Source organism: Hemiscyllium ocellatum, chromosome 12 (assembly GCF_020745735.1).
Source record: "Hemiscyllium ocellatum isolate sHemOce1 chromosome 12, sHemOce1.pat.X.cur, whole genome shotgun sequence".
Taxonomy (NCBI): domain Eukaryota; kingdom Metazoa; phylum Chordata; class Chondrichthyes; order Orectolobiformes; family Hemiscylliidae; genus Hemiscyllium; species Hemiscyllium ocellatum.
This window is the reverse complement of record NC_083412.1, coordinates 100996061-101009377: the sequence shown is the minus strand read 5'-3', so window position 1 is coordinate 101009377 and position 13317 is coordinate 100996061. Positions and strand designations below refer to the sequence as shown.

The window sequence follows — 13317 nt, the reverse complement described above, 5'->3', positions numbered from 1 at the left end:
AAATAGTAAAAAACAGAATGGAATAACTAAAAGGGAAATCCGAAAGAAGCTAGCGTGGAAAGCTAAATCAAAGATCAAAGAACAATCCAGCACAGGAACAGGCCCTTCGGCCCTCCAAGCCTGTGCTGACACATTTTGCCCTCCATACTAAAACTGTCTTCACTTACAGGATCGTCTATCCCATTCCTATTCCTGTATCTGTCCAGATGCTTCTAGAAAGCTGCTGTTGTGTCTGCTCCCACCACCCCCTCTGGCAGCACGTTCCAGACACTCACCAACCACTGCATGAAAAATGCACCTTGCACATCTCTTTTAAATACCCCCCCTCCCATCTTGAATCTGTGTGTCCTAATAATTGACCCCTCCACCCTGGAAAAAAGCCCACTCTATTCATACCATCCACAATCTTATAAACGTCCATCCAGAGCAGACAGCGGGACTTCCTGCAGGTATTTCATTTGGAAAAGAATCAGTAAAGCGAGGGTTGGTTCTTCCTGGAACGCCAGTGGGCTGTTAGTACGAGATAATGAGTGATTGGCGAATGGAATCCAAGTTTACATCAGTCATTATCAAATAGAACTGTGGATAGGGGGAGGGCTGAATGGCCTCTGCTCTTCAATGTTAAAAGATTCTGGGGTCATATCGAAATGCTCAGAATTATGAAACTCAGACATTAATCAGTGAATGGCGTTTTGTTGAATTGAAACAGGTGCAGGGTGTGAAGGACACACCCTCTGTAGCTTCCAGTGCACACAACGTAGTATACCGTGAACTCAACCAATAATCCGAATTGTCTGTTAGCATCATTCCTCACAAGTTCACATTTCTCCAGCAGCTGCTGTCCGGTCCGGGTATCCCAGCTGTCTTTGTACACTGTGTCATGTGTTTGACACGCCTGGCCTGATTGGGACCAGGCAGCACCTTGTTTGTTGTGAATAGCTGAAGGGAGCAGCACACACGGCACATGGTTCAGCTCAACGCCATTCACTGGTGAATTTCTCAGGGCAATGGCCTGACCAAAGTCAATCCTGCCTGGTTAAAACTGAAACAAAGCCTTGCCGTTAACTGTCAATCAGCAAGCATGGTAACAACTCGACCTATCAATGATGCACTGACCAACCAATCAGCACCATCATCTCATGCAGTTTGAATACTAGCTTTCCCCTTGAATTGGTTTTCTTGTGAATTGTCCTGATGGATGCAAGATGGGAAGCTTCGACAAGATGCATTTTTTGGCAATATTTATATAGAGGAGCTTTAGAACAAAGCTCTGGAGAGTTCCTGACACACAGAGTTGGGAAACTGTAAGATTTACTCCCTGTGTCAGTGTCTGAGGCAGACACTCTGTCAACCATCCAGCTTTTGATTTGGACAAGGGGAGGAAGGGAAAGAGGGTGAAGGGGTATGGGGACACAGAGGGCCCAGTATTAACTGGACAATTTACTCTGTGAGTAACGGGACCATGCTGTGTACCTGGGGGATTATGTGGCTTGTTTTTCTGTTGGATATTCTACCCATAGATTTCACAAGATGAGTGAACACAGCAGCTAATCCCTACTTTGCAGTGAAGGTTAGGATAGAATTGAAGCAATCTGATATAGGCTACTGGACAAGGCCATTAGCCACCCCACAGTGGTCACAGTGAATGGGTGCAAAGAGTCGACAATACTGTTGTCAGCTTCCTCCCACCTCCCCTTCACCACACCCAATCAGGACGTACTTTACCCCCCTCCTTCCTCATGCAGCGACCTGGTTTCCCTGAAAGACATTGATGAGGCAGTAGCTAAAAGTACTCCATGCAGCCTTTCGACTCTGGCCTCTCAGACAGGTGAAACCCCCATCGCTGTGTCCACCCCATCGAGCCCACCCAGAAACAAAGGGAAATACTCCCAGCAGGGCAGCCCTGAGCTGTCCCACAGGTCGTCAGTCTTTCCTGACAGAGGCAAGCTCACAATCTTGGTAACACCTTCCCCAATCCCTGATATCCCTTCCAGAGTCCAGAATGGTGCACCAGTCCTGACCCAAGAGGTTATACTTCGTAACTTAATAGAACCATAGAGTTCTAGAAATGATAACAGTGCAGAAGGGGGCCCTTCAGCCCATTATGCCCATGCCAACCCAAAGACATCTGGATGCCCCGGCTAACCCCACCGTCCTGCACAGAGCCCACAGCACTGAAGGTGCAGATCCAGGTACCTTTCAAAGAGCTTCAGGTCTCTGCCTCCATTACCAACTCAGACAATGAATTCCAGACACCCGCCACCCAGGTTCCTCTGGCTTCCTCTAACGCTCCAGAGTAATTCCATCCTTCCTGTAATGTGGTGACCAGACCCACACACAATACTCCAGCTGTGGCCTCCCTAGTGTCTTATACAGTGTCACCTTTATATCCCTACTTCTGTATTCTGTATCTCTGCCAATGAAGGAGAGCATTCTGTTTACCTTCTTTATAACATTATCTAGCTGGACGGCAACCTTTAGGGGAGCTGTACACTTGCACACCAAGGTCTCTCACTCCATCTCCCCCTCTGGGTATATTCCTGGTTATTGTCTATTCCCCTTTACTCTCTGACCTTCCTCAGTGTATTACCTCACACTTATCAGAGTTGAGCTCCATCTGCCACCTTCCTGCCTACCCCACCAACCCATCGATAGCATTGTGGAGCTTACAGCTTTCCTCTACACTACCCGCTACACGGCCAATTGTTGGGTCACCTGCAAATTTCCCAATTGTGGACCCCCTCCCTCTCCTCACCTTCAGGTCCAGATCATTCATGTCTAAAACCAACAGTAGGGGTCCCAACATGCAAGGACACCTTTGTAAAATTCATGAGGTATGACCGACCCTCACAGTGTAAAACTGTGCCTCTCCTTTTCCATAATAATAATAAACCTCGCTGAATTATGGTGACTATCCCTGATATGGTAATCCGATGTCACTTCACCCACTTGTCCATCTTCATTTCCCAAAACTAAATCCAAAATTTACATCTCCTCTTGTTAGGCTTATCACATGTTGTTTCAAAGAAAATCCCTGAACATAGTACATGAATGTTTCACCCTCAGTGCCTCTTGTATTGGTGTAACTCCATTGATATTGGGGATAGACAAAAGTGAGGACTGCAGATGCTGGAAATCAGAGGCTAGATTAGAGTGGTGCTGGAAAAGCACAGCAGGTCAGGCAGCATCCGAGAAAATCAACGTTTCAGGCAAAAACCCTTCATCAGGACTGAAGTCCTGACCTGCTGTGCTTTTCCAGCACCACTCTGACCTAAACTCTGATATTGGGGATAGTTACAGCCTCCTGTTATTATTGCCCTCTTATTCCGACAGGCAGCAATGTGGCCATATGTGTGTTCCTCTATCTCCCTCTCATTTGGGAGTCTGTAATATACTCCTAGTAATCTGACGGCCCCAGTTTCATTTCTGAGCTCGACCTATAAAGCCTCATTTATTAACCTGTTTTGTGTATAATCCCCTCTCACAACTGTAATTGATCCTTTAACCAATACAGCTCCCCTCCCCTCCTTTTTTATCACCCACTTTACCCTGCCTGAGAACTCTCTATCCTGCGATACTGAGCTGCCAGTTTTGTCCTTCTCTTAACCAAGCTTCTGTTATAGAGATGACATCAAGCTGCCATGTGTCTGTGTGGCCTTAGTCTATCTGTCTTGTCTGTAATATTCCTTGTCTGGAAGTTTAAACAGCTCAACCCTGGCAATTTCCTTTGCTGGACACTTTTTAATCCTCACTTCTTTTCTCTTTCCAAGTCGCTGACTATTGCACATCACGAACTAATGTGTGTCTCCTGTTTCCTGATCTGAACCTTACCCATCTAAGCCCACACTTTGGTTCCCATCCTCCCACCACACATGTTTAAAACCTCACCAAAGGAACTAGCAACTGGCAACTCTATCCTTTAGAAATGAGAGATGATGTCATTGAATCAGAAGTGAGATGCAGAGAGGAGAGAGAAGGGACCTGAGACTTACATTGAATATCAAGGACTTGCTTGGCCACTTGTGGTGAAGAGCGAAGCGATTCATGGTCCACAGAGCAGCTCACAGCAACACCATCATCGTTACGGTCGACCTGTAGGCCCAGGGTGCTTCTCACTGTGAAGGTCTTGCCTTTGGAGTCAGGCTCTTTTATGGAGGGTACATCTAGGAACAGAGACCAACGTGGAACGGTAAACAATCTTCACTTCAATCCCCAACAGTCCTCACATCAACAGGTCAACACTTAATAATTCAAACTTAATTACAAACTACTCAATCAACATCAGAAATGGACACAGCAAAAAGTGCTTTTCCACCTCCTGAGGAAAGCGAACGTTCATTCTGTTTATCAAAGTGAGAAATGGAAACATTCACAATGTTAGATATTAAATCAGACAAAAACTAACTCACAACCAGAATGAATCCTCCTCCACACTGTCCCCATCAAACACTCCCAGGACAGAGACAGGGACAGCACGGGGTTAGATACAGAGTAAAGCTCTCTCTACACTGTCCCAATTAAACACTCCCAGGACAGGGACAGCACGGGGTTAGATACAGAGTAAAGCTCTCTCTACACTGTCCCAATTAAACACTCCCAGGACAGGGACAGCACAGGGTTAGATACAGAGTAAAGCTCCCTCTACACTGTCCCCATTAAACACTCCCAGGACAGGGACAGCATGGAGTCAGATACGGAGTAAAGCTCCCTCTACACTGTCCCCATCACACACTCCCAGGACAAGGACAGCATGGGGTTAGATACAGAGTAAAGCTCCCTCTACACTGTCCCCATCAAACACTCCCAGGACAGGGACAGCACGGGGTCAGATACGGAGTAAAGCTCCCTCTACACTGTCCCCATCACACACTCCCAGGACAGGGACAGCATGGGGTTAGATACAGGGTAAAGCTCCCTCTACATTGTCACCATCAAACACTCCCAGGACAGGGACAGCATGGGGTTAGATACAGGGTAAAGCATCATATTTAGCAGATAATAGGGAAGGCCAGTGGAATGCTGGTCTTTATTTCCAAAGGAATGAAATATAGAAATAGGAGATTTTGGCTAACACAGTACAATGCACGAGTCTGACTTCAACTGGAAAATTGCAAACCAGTTTGGGTCCCTATTGAAGGACAGATATCCTGGCATTGGGGACAGTCTGGAGAAGATTCACTCGCTGATCTCAGAGACGGAGGGACTGTGCTATGAGGCGAGTTTGAGTAGATTGGGCGTGTATTCATTGGAAATTAGAAGGATGAGAGAAGACTTGAGTGAAACATCCAAGATGAGATGCAGAAAGGTTGTTCCTCCTTATGGGAGAGTCGAGGACCAGATGGCACAGTCTCAAAGCGATCTCACAGTCAGGGCAGAGATGAGGAGACATTTTTTAGACTGAGAGGGATGGGGAGTGCATTACCTCGAAGAGTGGTTCAAACTGAAAGCCTCACAACATTTAAAAAGCATATGGATGAACACTTGAAATGTAAGAACAGCAGTGATTGTAAGGGGGCAGCAGGTGCACCTCACGGAACCTGGGCCAATCCGGGAGCCCTGGCTGACAGATATAGCCAGGAGTGTTGCCCTGGTGTCCTTGGAGAAGGAGCATGCGGTGTCCACCAACACCCTGGAGTTGTTCAGGGAGAGGTGGGTGCCGCAGGGAGTGGAGTGCATTATTTCCCCCTCCAACTCTATTTTGATTTAGTCCCTACCCTTCCCCTTCACTGTTTGATCACACAGCATTGCCCTTTGAAGTGAAGGGCACTGCTTGTCACTGGCCACGCGGGTGTTTCTTTTCTTCCTGGTGGTGGGAACTGAATAAAGATTCGTGCACTTTGTGTCTCTCACTGTGTCTCACACCTGCACACACACAACATGGGGGCTGGGGGAAAAAAAAACTGGCCTGTCAGAGGTTCTGTTCACAAAAAAAAGAAAAAAAAAATGGAAAAAAAAATAACCAGGAGTGTCAGATATCCTGTTCACTCTGAGAGCTGGCTCTGAGGGAGCTAGACCAGTGTCCCCATGTCTCCATGTGTGAATAAAGGGAGACGTGGTGACAGGATAATGGTCCCTGTGGAGTTACTGTCATAACATTCATGGCTTCGCGCAAAGTGCTGAAAAGTGTGATTAAGAGTAGTTTCTATCAATGCAGACCTGATGGGCTGAAGGGCCTCTTTGCTCCTGTACGGTTTTGTGATGAAGACTGAGACAGACAGAGCTGAATCAGAAAGGGATCAAGAGTGATAACGAAAAGGCAGGAAAGTGGAGCTGAGTATTATCAAATCAGCCATGACCTTACTGAGAGTCGGGATGGATTGACAGGGATCGAGGCATGGAGGAGGGGTGTGGAGGCGCTACAGGATGGATGACAGAGTCAGGGGATTGGGGACAAGCAGAGTTGGAGGAGGTTGGCGTTGGGATGGGTGGGGAAAAGGCCAAGTGTTAGGAGGGGTCATGGTGGGGGACAGGGATATGTCAGGACCTGAATCGCTCCCCTGGAGTAAGACACAGATTGAACATTTCCTGGATGATGCTGTCACTGAGCAACTTTGAACTCTCACCAATTCCCAGCCGGGATGGAGAGATTTTCACAGGGTTCTGAGGAGCAGGCAAATTCCCCTTTCCAATTTCAGACTCCTTGGGGCTTCCGAAACAGTGAGTGGGCCAGATAACCCACGTGTTTGTGTACCCGGGTTTTCAAATGCCCAGAGATAGGCAGCTCGGGGTCTATTGCCCCAGCTGACAGTGTGTCTCAGAGGAAAGGCCAGAGAAAGACAATTAAGTGTTACTATGTGCTTTCAGAACTGCAGGCCACCCTTTTCAATCACAATAATCATAGTTTCAATGTAGGAAACAAGACAGCCCATTTCAGTACAGCAGGATCCCAAAAACACCAATGTGATAAAGACCAGTCTGCTAGACAGCACTGACTTGCCAACAGTGCGGCACTCCCTCAGTACTGACCCTCCGACAGTGCAGCACTCCCTCAGTACTGACCCTCTGACAGTGCAGCACTCCCTCAGTACTGACACTCTGACAGTGCAGCACTCCCTCAGTACTGACCCTCTGACAGTGCGGCACTACCTCAGTACTGACCCTCTGACAGTGCAGCACTCCCTCATTACTGACCTTCTGACAGTGCGGCACTCCCTCATCACTGACCCTCTGACAGTGCGGCACTCCCTCAGCACTGACCCTCCGACAGTGCAGCATTCCCTCAGCACTGACCCTCTGACAGTGCGGCACTCCCTCAGCACTGACCCTCCGACAGTGCGGCACTCCCTCAGCACTGACCCTCCGACAGTGCGGCACTCCCTCAGCACTGACCCTCCGACAGTGCAGCATTCCCTCAGCACTGACCCTCCGACAGTGCAGCACTCCCTCAGCACTGACCCTCTGACAGTGCGGCACTCCCTCAGCACTGACCCTCCGACAGTGCGGCACTCCCTCAGCACTGACCCTCTGACAGTGCGGCACTCCCTCAGCACTGACACTCCGACAGTGCGGCACTCCCTCAGCACTGACCCTCTGACAGTGCAGCACTCCCTCAGTACTGACCTTCTGACAGTGCGGCACTCCCTCAGCACTGACCCTCTGACAGTGCAGCACTCCCTCAGCACTGACCCTCTGACAGTGCAGCACTCCCTCAGCACTGACCCTCTGACAGTGCAACACTCCCTCAGCACTGACCCTCTGACAGTGCAGCACTCCCTCAGTACTGACCCTCTGACAGTGCAACACTCCCTCAGTACTGACCCTCTGACAGTGCAGTACTCCCTCAGTACTGACCCTCTGACAGTGCGGCACTCCCTCAGACTGACCCTCCGACAGTGCGGCACTCCCTCAGTACTGACCCTCTGACAGTGTGGCACTCCCTCAGACTGACCCTCCGACAGTGCAGCACTCCCTCAGTACTGACCCTCTGACAGTGCAGCACTCCCTCAGTACTGACCGTCTGACAGTGCGGCACTCCCTCAGTACTGACACTCCGACAGTGCGGCACTCCCTCAGTACTGACCCTCTGACAGTGCAGCACTCCCTCAGTACTGACCCTCTGACAATGCGGCACTCCCTCAGTACTGACCCTCTGACAGTGCAGCACTCCCTCAGTACTGACCCTCTGACAGTGCAGCACTCCCTCAGTACTGACTCTCTGACAGTGCAGCACTCCCTCATCACTGACCCTCTGACAGTGTGGCACTCCCTCAGCACTGACCCTTTGACAGTGCGGCCCTCCCTCAGTACTGACCCTCTGACAGTGTGGCACTCCCTTAGTCTCACCCTCTCACAGTGCGGCGCTCCCTCAGTACTGACCCTCTGACAGTGCAGCACTCCTTCAGTACTGACAAACTGACACTGCAGCACTCCCTCAGTACGGACCCTCTGACAGTGCAGCACTCCCTCAGTACAGACCCTCCGACAGTGCAGCATTCCCTCAGTACTGACCCTCTGACAGTGCAGCGCTCCCTTAGCACTGACTCTCCGACAGTGCAGCACTCCCTCAGCACTGACCCTCTGACAATGGCACTCCCTCATCACTGACCCTCTGACAGTGCGGCACTCTCTCAGCACTGACCCTCTGACAGTGTGGCACTCCCTCAGTCTCACCCTCTCACAGTGCGGCGCTCCCTCAGTACTGACTCTCTGACAGCGCTGCATTCCCTCAGTACTGACCCTCCGACAGTGCGACAATACCTCAGCACTGACCCTTTGACATTGAGGCACTCTCTCAGTACTGCACAAGTGCCTGAAAGAATTATTTTTTTGAATCTGGGCCATTTGTGAATCTGGGAGCTGTGACGATGTGGAATTGCTTCGACTTAGTGGCAGAGGCAGAACTGAGTTCAGCCCTCAGAGTAGATTCTATCAGGAAATGGAGAGAAATTGACATCTTTGTGTGTGTGGGAGCAGCTCCCCGAGATTGCTGTTTGTGAGGTTGCAGTCAGGACGGCTTTTTACATGATGCACAATGCTTCTGCAGTCCCTTGAGACATGAGAAATTGGCAAGGCGTTTGGGGCATTGTGGAATCAAACAGAAATATTGTACAACTAGCAATTATGTGCAATCATTCCATTCTCTCACACAGAAGTGTCTGGGCCAACCGAAAATGTTTCGATGACAACAGAGCAGTGTTCAAAAGCTGGTGTCCCTGACAGCGCCATCATTCAACTGACCTTGGTAAGATGGAGACTGAGAGCTTTACAACGTCAGGTCACATGCTCATGGTGGACTGATGATATCATGAGCTGTTTCATAGCTGATCATGAGATAGAACCCTACAGTTTTAAACTACAGAAACTTCAGATTGGTGTAAAGTGTTGTATTTACGATGTACCTGTGAAACACCTTGGATGTTTCGGTGCTGTGTAAATGTACGTACTTGCCGCTGCTCAGATGGTGATCCCTGGAGAACTGAGGGAGCAGCGTTGAGTGTTTGTGTCTCAGTGTTTGTCAGTGTGTGTCTGTTACACAATGGAATCACATCAACAGCATCATTGAACCCATCTATCATTGCCAGCTGCCTGGCAGAGGTTACAGCCCTTGACATTATGACTGTGTAAATGTTTGAACAGTCACACAAAAAACATATTTTCAGATGATGGCTCACATCATGAAGCAGGATTTGAGGGAAAGGAGGCTTTGGCTGATTTATAAAGGCACATTCTCGATCTACTTAGGGCAACGCCTCTGATCAGTTTGTAGAAATCTACATCCTGTAAATGGTGGAATATTTGACCCAAAACTAACCCTCCCCAGTAAGTTTAGAGTTCACAGTGACACAGAGAAACGAAGAAACATGAGATGGCCATACAGCCCTTCGAGTGTGATACCCCATTCAGTTATATCATTATTGATCTGTCTCTTAACTTTCTGTGGTAACCAGGACTACACTCCTGTACATCATCACTCAACAAAAATGGGTAACCATAGCTTGGAAATTCCTCAGTCCATCCCCCTCTCCACCTCCCCAACACCCCTCTCGCCATTTGTCTCTCTCTATGAAATTGCCTCTCACCAATGAATCTTTTACTTATTCTAAACACCTCAATCATTTCACTGCTCAGTCACCTAAACTAGAGAGAACACAAACATCTTCCATGTAACCTGGTCTTGATCAAAACAAGGCCATAAATACGGTATAGGTTGGTGCAAATGCACAATACCCAAAACTAAGGTGAGAACTAGACCTTTTTATTTGGAGCTTTGTTAGAAAGCTGCACCACGTCAGCCACCATACATGGCTTCATTTTACATTTACAGACAAACAGATTAAAATTGCAATCTAAGATCAGGGACCCTGTACCTTGTGACCACAGTGGGGCTAAGTGCAGGGATTGGGAGCAGATCGGCCCTGATCCTTCACTAAGTGCAGGGCATTAGCATTGTCCTGAGCTGGGGCTGAGGATCACCATCAGGGACACAATGGAATGGAGTAACTGGGAGACTCAGGGACCTCTCTGTCAGAGGAGGCAACTCAGCTGAACACACAGAGAATGTTCGCCACTACATTGTTAGCCATGCTCCCCACCCCCCCTAGCCAGATCATTATCCACTCCCTTGTCTGTCCAACTGTTCTTGCCTCTCTTTGGGCTCTATCCCCACCTGTTGTTTACATGAGAACATAGGAACCAGGAGCAGGAGGGGGCCATCTGGCCCATAGAGCCTACCCCACCACTCAATAAGATCTTGGCTGATCTTTTCATTGACTCAGCTCTACATACCCGTGCTATCACTTTAACCCTTCATTCCTTCATTGTTCAAACAATTATCTACCTTAGCTTAAAAAGCCTCAACTACTTCACTGGGCAGGGAATTTCACAAGTTCACAGCCCTCTGGGTGAAGAAGTTCCTTCTCAATTCAGTCCGAAATCTGCTTCCCCTCAATTTTGAGTCTATGCCCTTTCGTCCCAGTTTCACCTGCCAGTGGGAACATCTCTGTACGTCTATCTTACCTATTTCCTTCATAATTTTATATGTTCCTCATTCTTCTCAACTTACTCTTTACCCTCTCCCCCCACCCTATTGTCTGCATTTAATCCAATATTTTCCGAGCTACCTTCATTTCTGAGGAAGGATCACTCATCCTGAAACATGAACTCTGATTTCTCTCCACAGATGCTGCCAGACCTGCTGAGCTTTTTGTGTTTTTACTGAAGGGAGTGAGGATTCACTGGGTGTTGAGAGGTGTGTGAGTCAGGAAGGAACACTGTTCCAAAGTAAGGCAGCCCATGTGGAGATGAAGCTGCATGGATAAGGGTTTATATACCAGGATATCAGCTGGGCTGGAAGAACCATGAAAGGTTAGTGATTCCTGGGCCATTTAAAGCTCTCAATTACTTAAATTCTACTTGCAATAATATCACAGAATGAATATTTCAGACTTTCTGAAAATATCTCAAAAAGAATTAATTTCCCTAACTAAACTAAAATCCAGGTAGAGGTTTGAACTGTGGGAGTTAGTCACAAAGGTTCAGTAGATACATACACTTGATTTGCTATGTGACACTATATTATACTTTGCCAAGAAGAATAGAGGAGCTGAATATTCTTGAAATGGGGAAAGACTACAGGAGTCTACTGAACAGATGGGTTTGGGGATCCAAGTGCACGAATCATAAAAATCTAGCATTCACATTCACAATCACAAGGACTGGGGAGGGTGAATGAAATGTTTTTTTTCATGTAAAAGGGAATGGAGTATTAGAAAAGGGAAGTGTTGCTAAAACAATTCCGGAGACTCATTAGAACAAGCATGGAATAAAGTTTTGGTCCCGTTATCTAAGGAAAGATACACTGGCATTCGCGGTAGTCCAGAGAGGGTTCATTGATACTGGTTACGGAGAGAGTGTCTCCTGAGAAGAGCTTGAGTAGGCTGGGCCTGTCCCCCTGGTGTTCAGGAGAAAGAGAGGAAGCCTGTTTGAAACAGACACAATTCCTTTGGGACTTGACAGGATAGACCCGGAGAGGCTGGCTCCCCTTGTGGGAGAGGCTAGAACCAGAAACAAAATCCCAGCATAAAGGGTCATCTCTTTCAGACAGAGATGAGGAGGATGTTCTTCTCTCCTACAGTTGTGAATCTGTGGAAGTTTTTACCACAGAGAGCTGTTGAGTATATTCAAGGGTGCGATGGTCAAATTTTAATCAGTAAGGGGTAATGGGGAAAAGCTGAAAATGTGTTGATGGTTAAAGCACAGCAGGTTAGGCAGCATCCAAGGAACAGGAAATTCGACGTTTCGGGCCAGAGCCCTTCATTAGACTTTATACTGGTTACGTACAATGAAATTATCAATTAAGCCACTCCAGAGTATTTGAGTATGAAGCACATTGCTATTGATCTGCAGTCACATGTAGAGGAGACCAGGTGAGCGTCTGCTTCCTTTTTTGAAGGACATTAGTGAACTTTTTTGTATTGGATGTTAACTATAAAACCCTTGACACCGTATTAGATGTTAACTATAAAACCCTTGATACCAGCAAGAAACACAAGAGAAAAATGATCCAAAGGGAAAAAAAAATGCATAATTCATATAAAAAAAGTTAAAATACTGTAAATTCTGAACACAAAGACTGGAAGCCTTTTGGTCAGGGAATATCTTTGGAGAGACATGCAGAATTAAAGTCTCAGGGAAATGACCTTTCAGAATTCTGTTCCAGCGAAAGCCCTGAAACTTTCCTGATGAAGGGCTCTGACCCGAAACGTCGAATTTCCTGTTCCTTGGATGCTGCCTGACCTGCTGTGCTTTAACCAGCAACACATTCTCAGCTGTGAGCCCCAGCATCTGCAGACCTCACTGTTTACTGTGTAATGGGGAACAGGCAGGGAAGTGGTGGTGAGGATTCTCAGGGTCAGCCATGAGCACATTGAATGACAGGGCGGATTGAATCGGCTGAATGTGCTTCTGCTCCTATCTCTCACGGTCTTATTGTGGATTTACATTGTTCAGCTCATTGTGACTGGAGTGCTCACACTTCAATCCAGCACTCAGTTGGGTGATGATATCATCAACAACTGTCTCTGTTTTAATCACCTATCAAAGCTGAGTAGAACGGTCTATCCTTGTGTAATTGTCAGGTACAACCTGGGCTGGATACAGAGTAAAGGTCCTTCTACACTGTCCCCATCAAACTGTCCTGGGACAGGGACAATACTCCTGTGTGATTCTCTGCTCTGAGATGAGATATTCTCAGGTAGTCCAGAGGAAGGTCCCAATAACTGGAGGGTCAGTCCTCAATCCGGAGAGGATTGAAGCGAGTCTGTGAGTGGGAACCCGGAGACAAAGCTCCCGTGGATTCCTGCCGGGATAGCAGCAGAG

The 13317-nt window shown here is 47.7% G+C and overlaps 1 protein-coding gene across 1 annotated transcript in view; it reads right to left on the bottom strand.

Annotated features, from left to right (window-relative positions):
* The window catches only part of cadm2b (cell adhesion molecule 2b), a 367808-nt gene that overhangs the window by 171277 nt on the left and 183214 nt on the right, over positions 1–13317 (bottom strand). The window contains exon 6 of the mRNA XM_060832840.1: positions 3993–4145. Coding sequence (XP_060688823.1) covers positions 3993–4145 — 153 coding nt within the window. The remainder of the gene's footprint in view (positions 1–3992; positions 4146–13317) is intronic.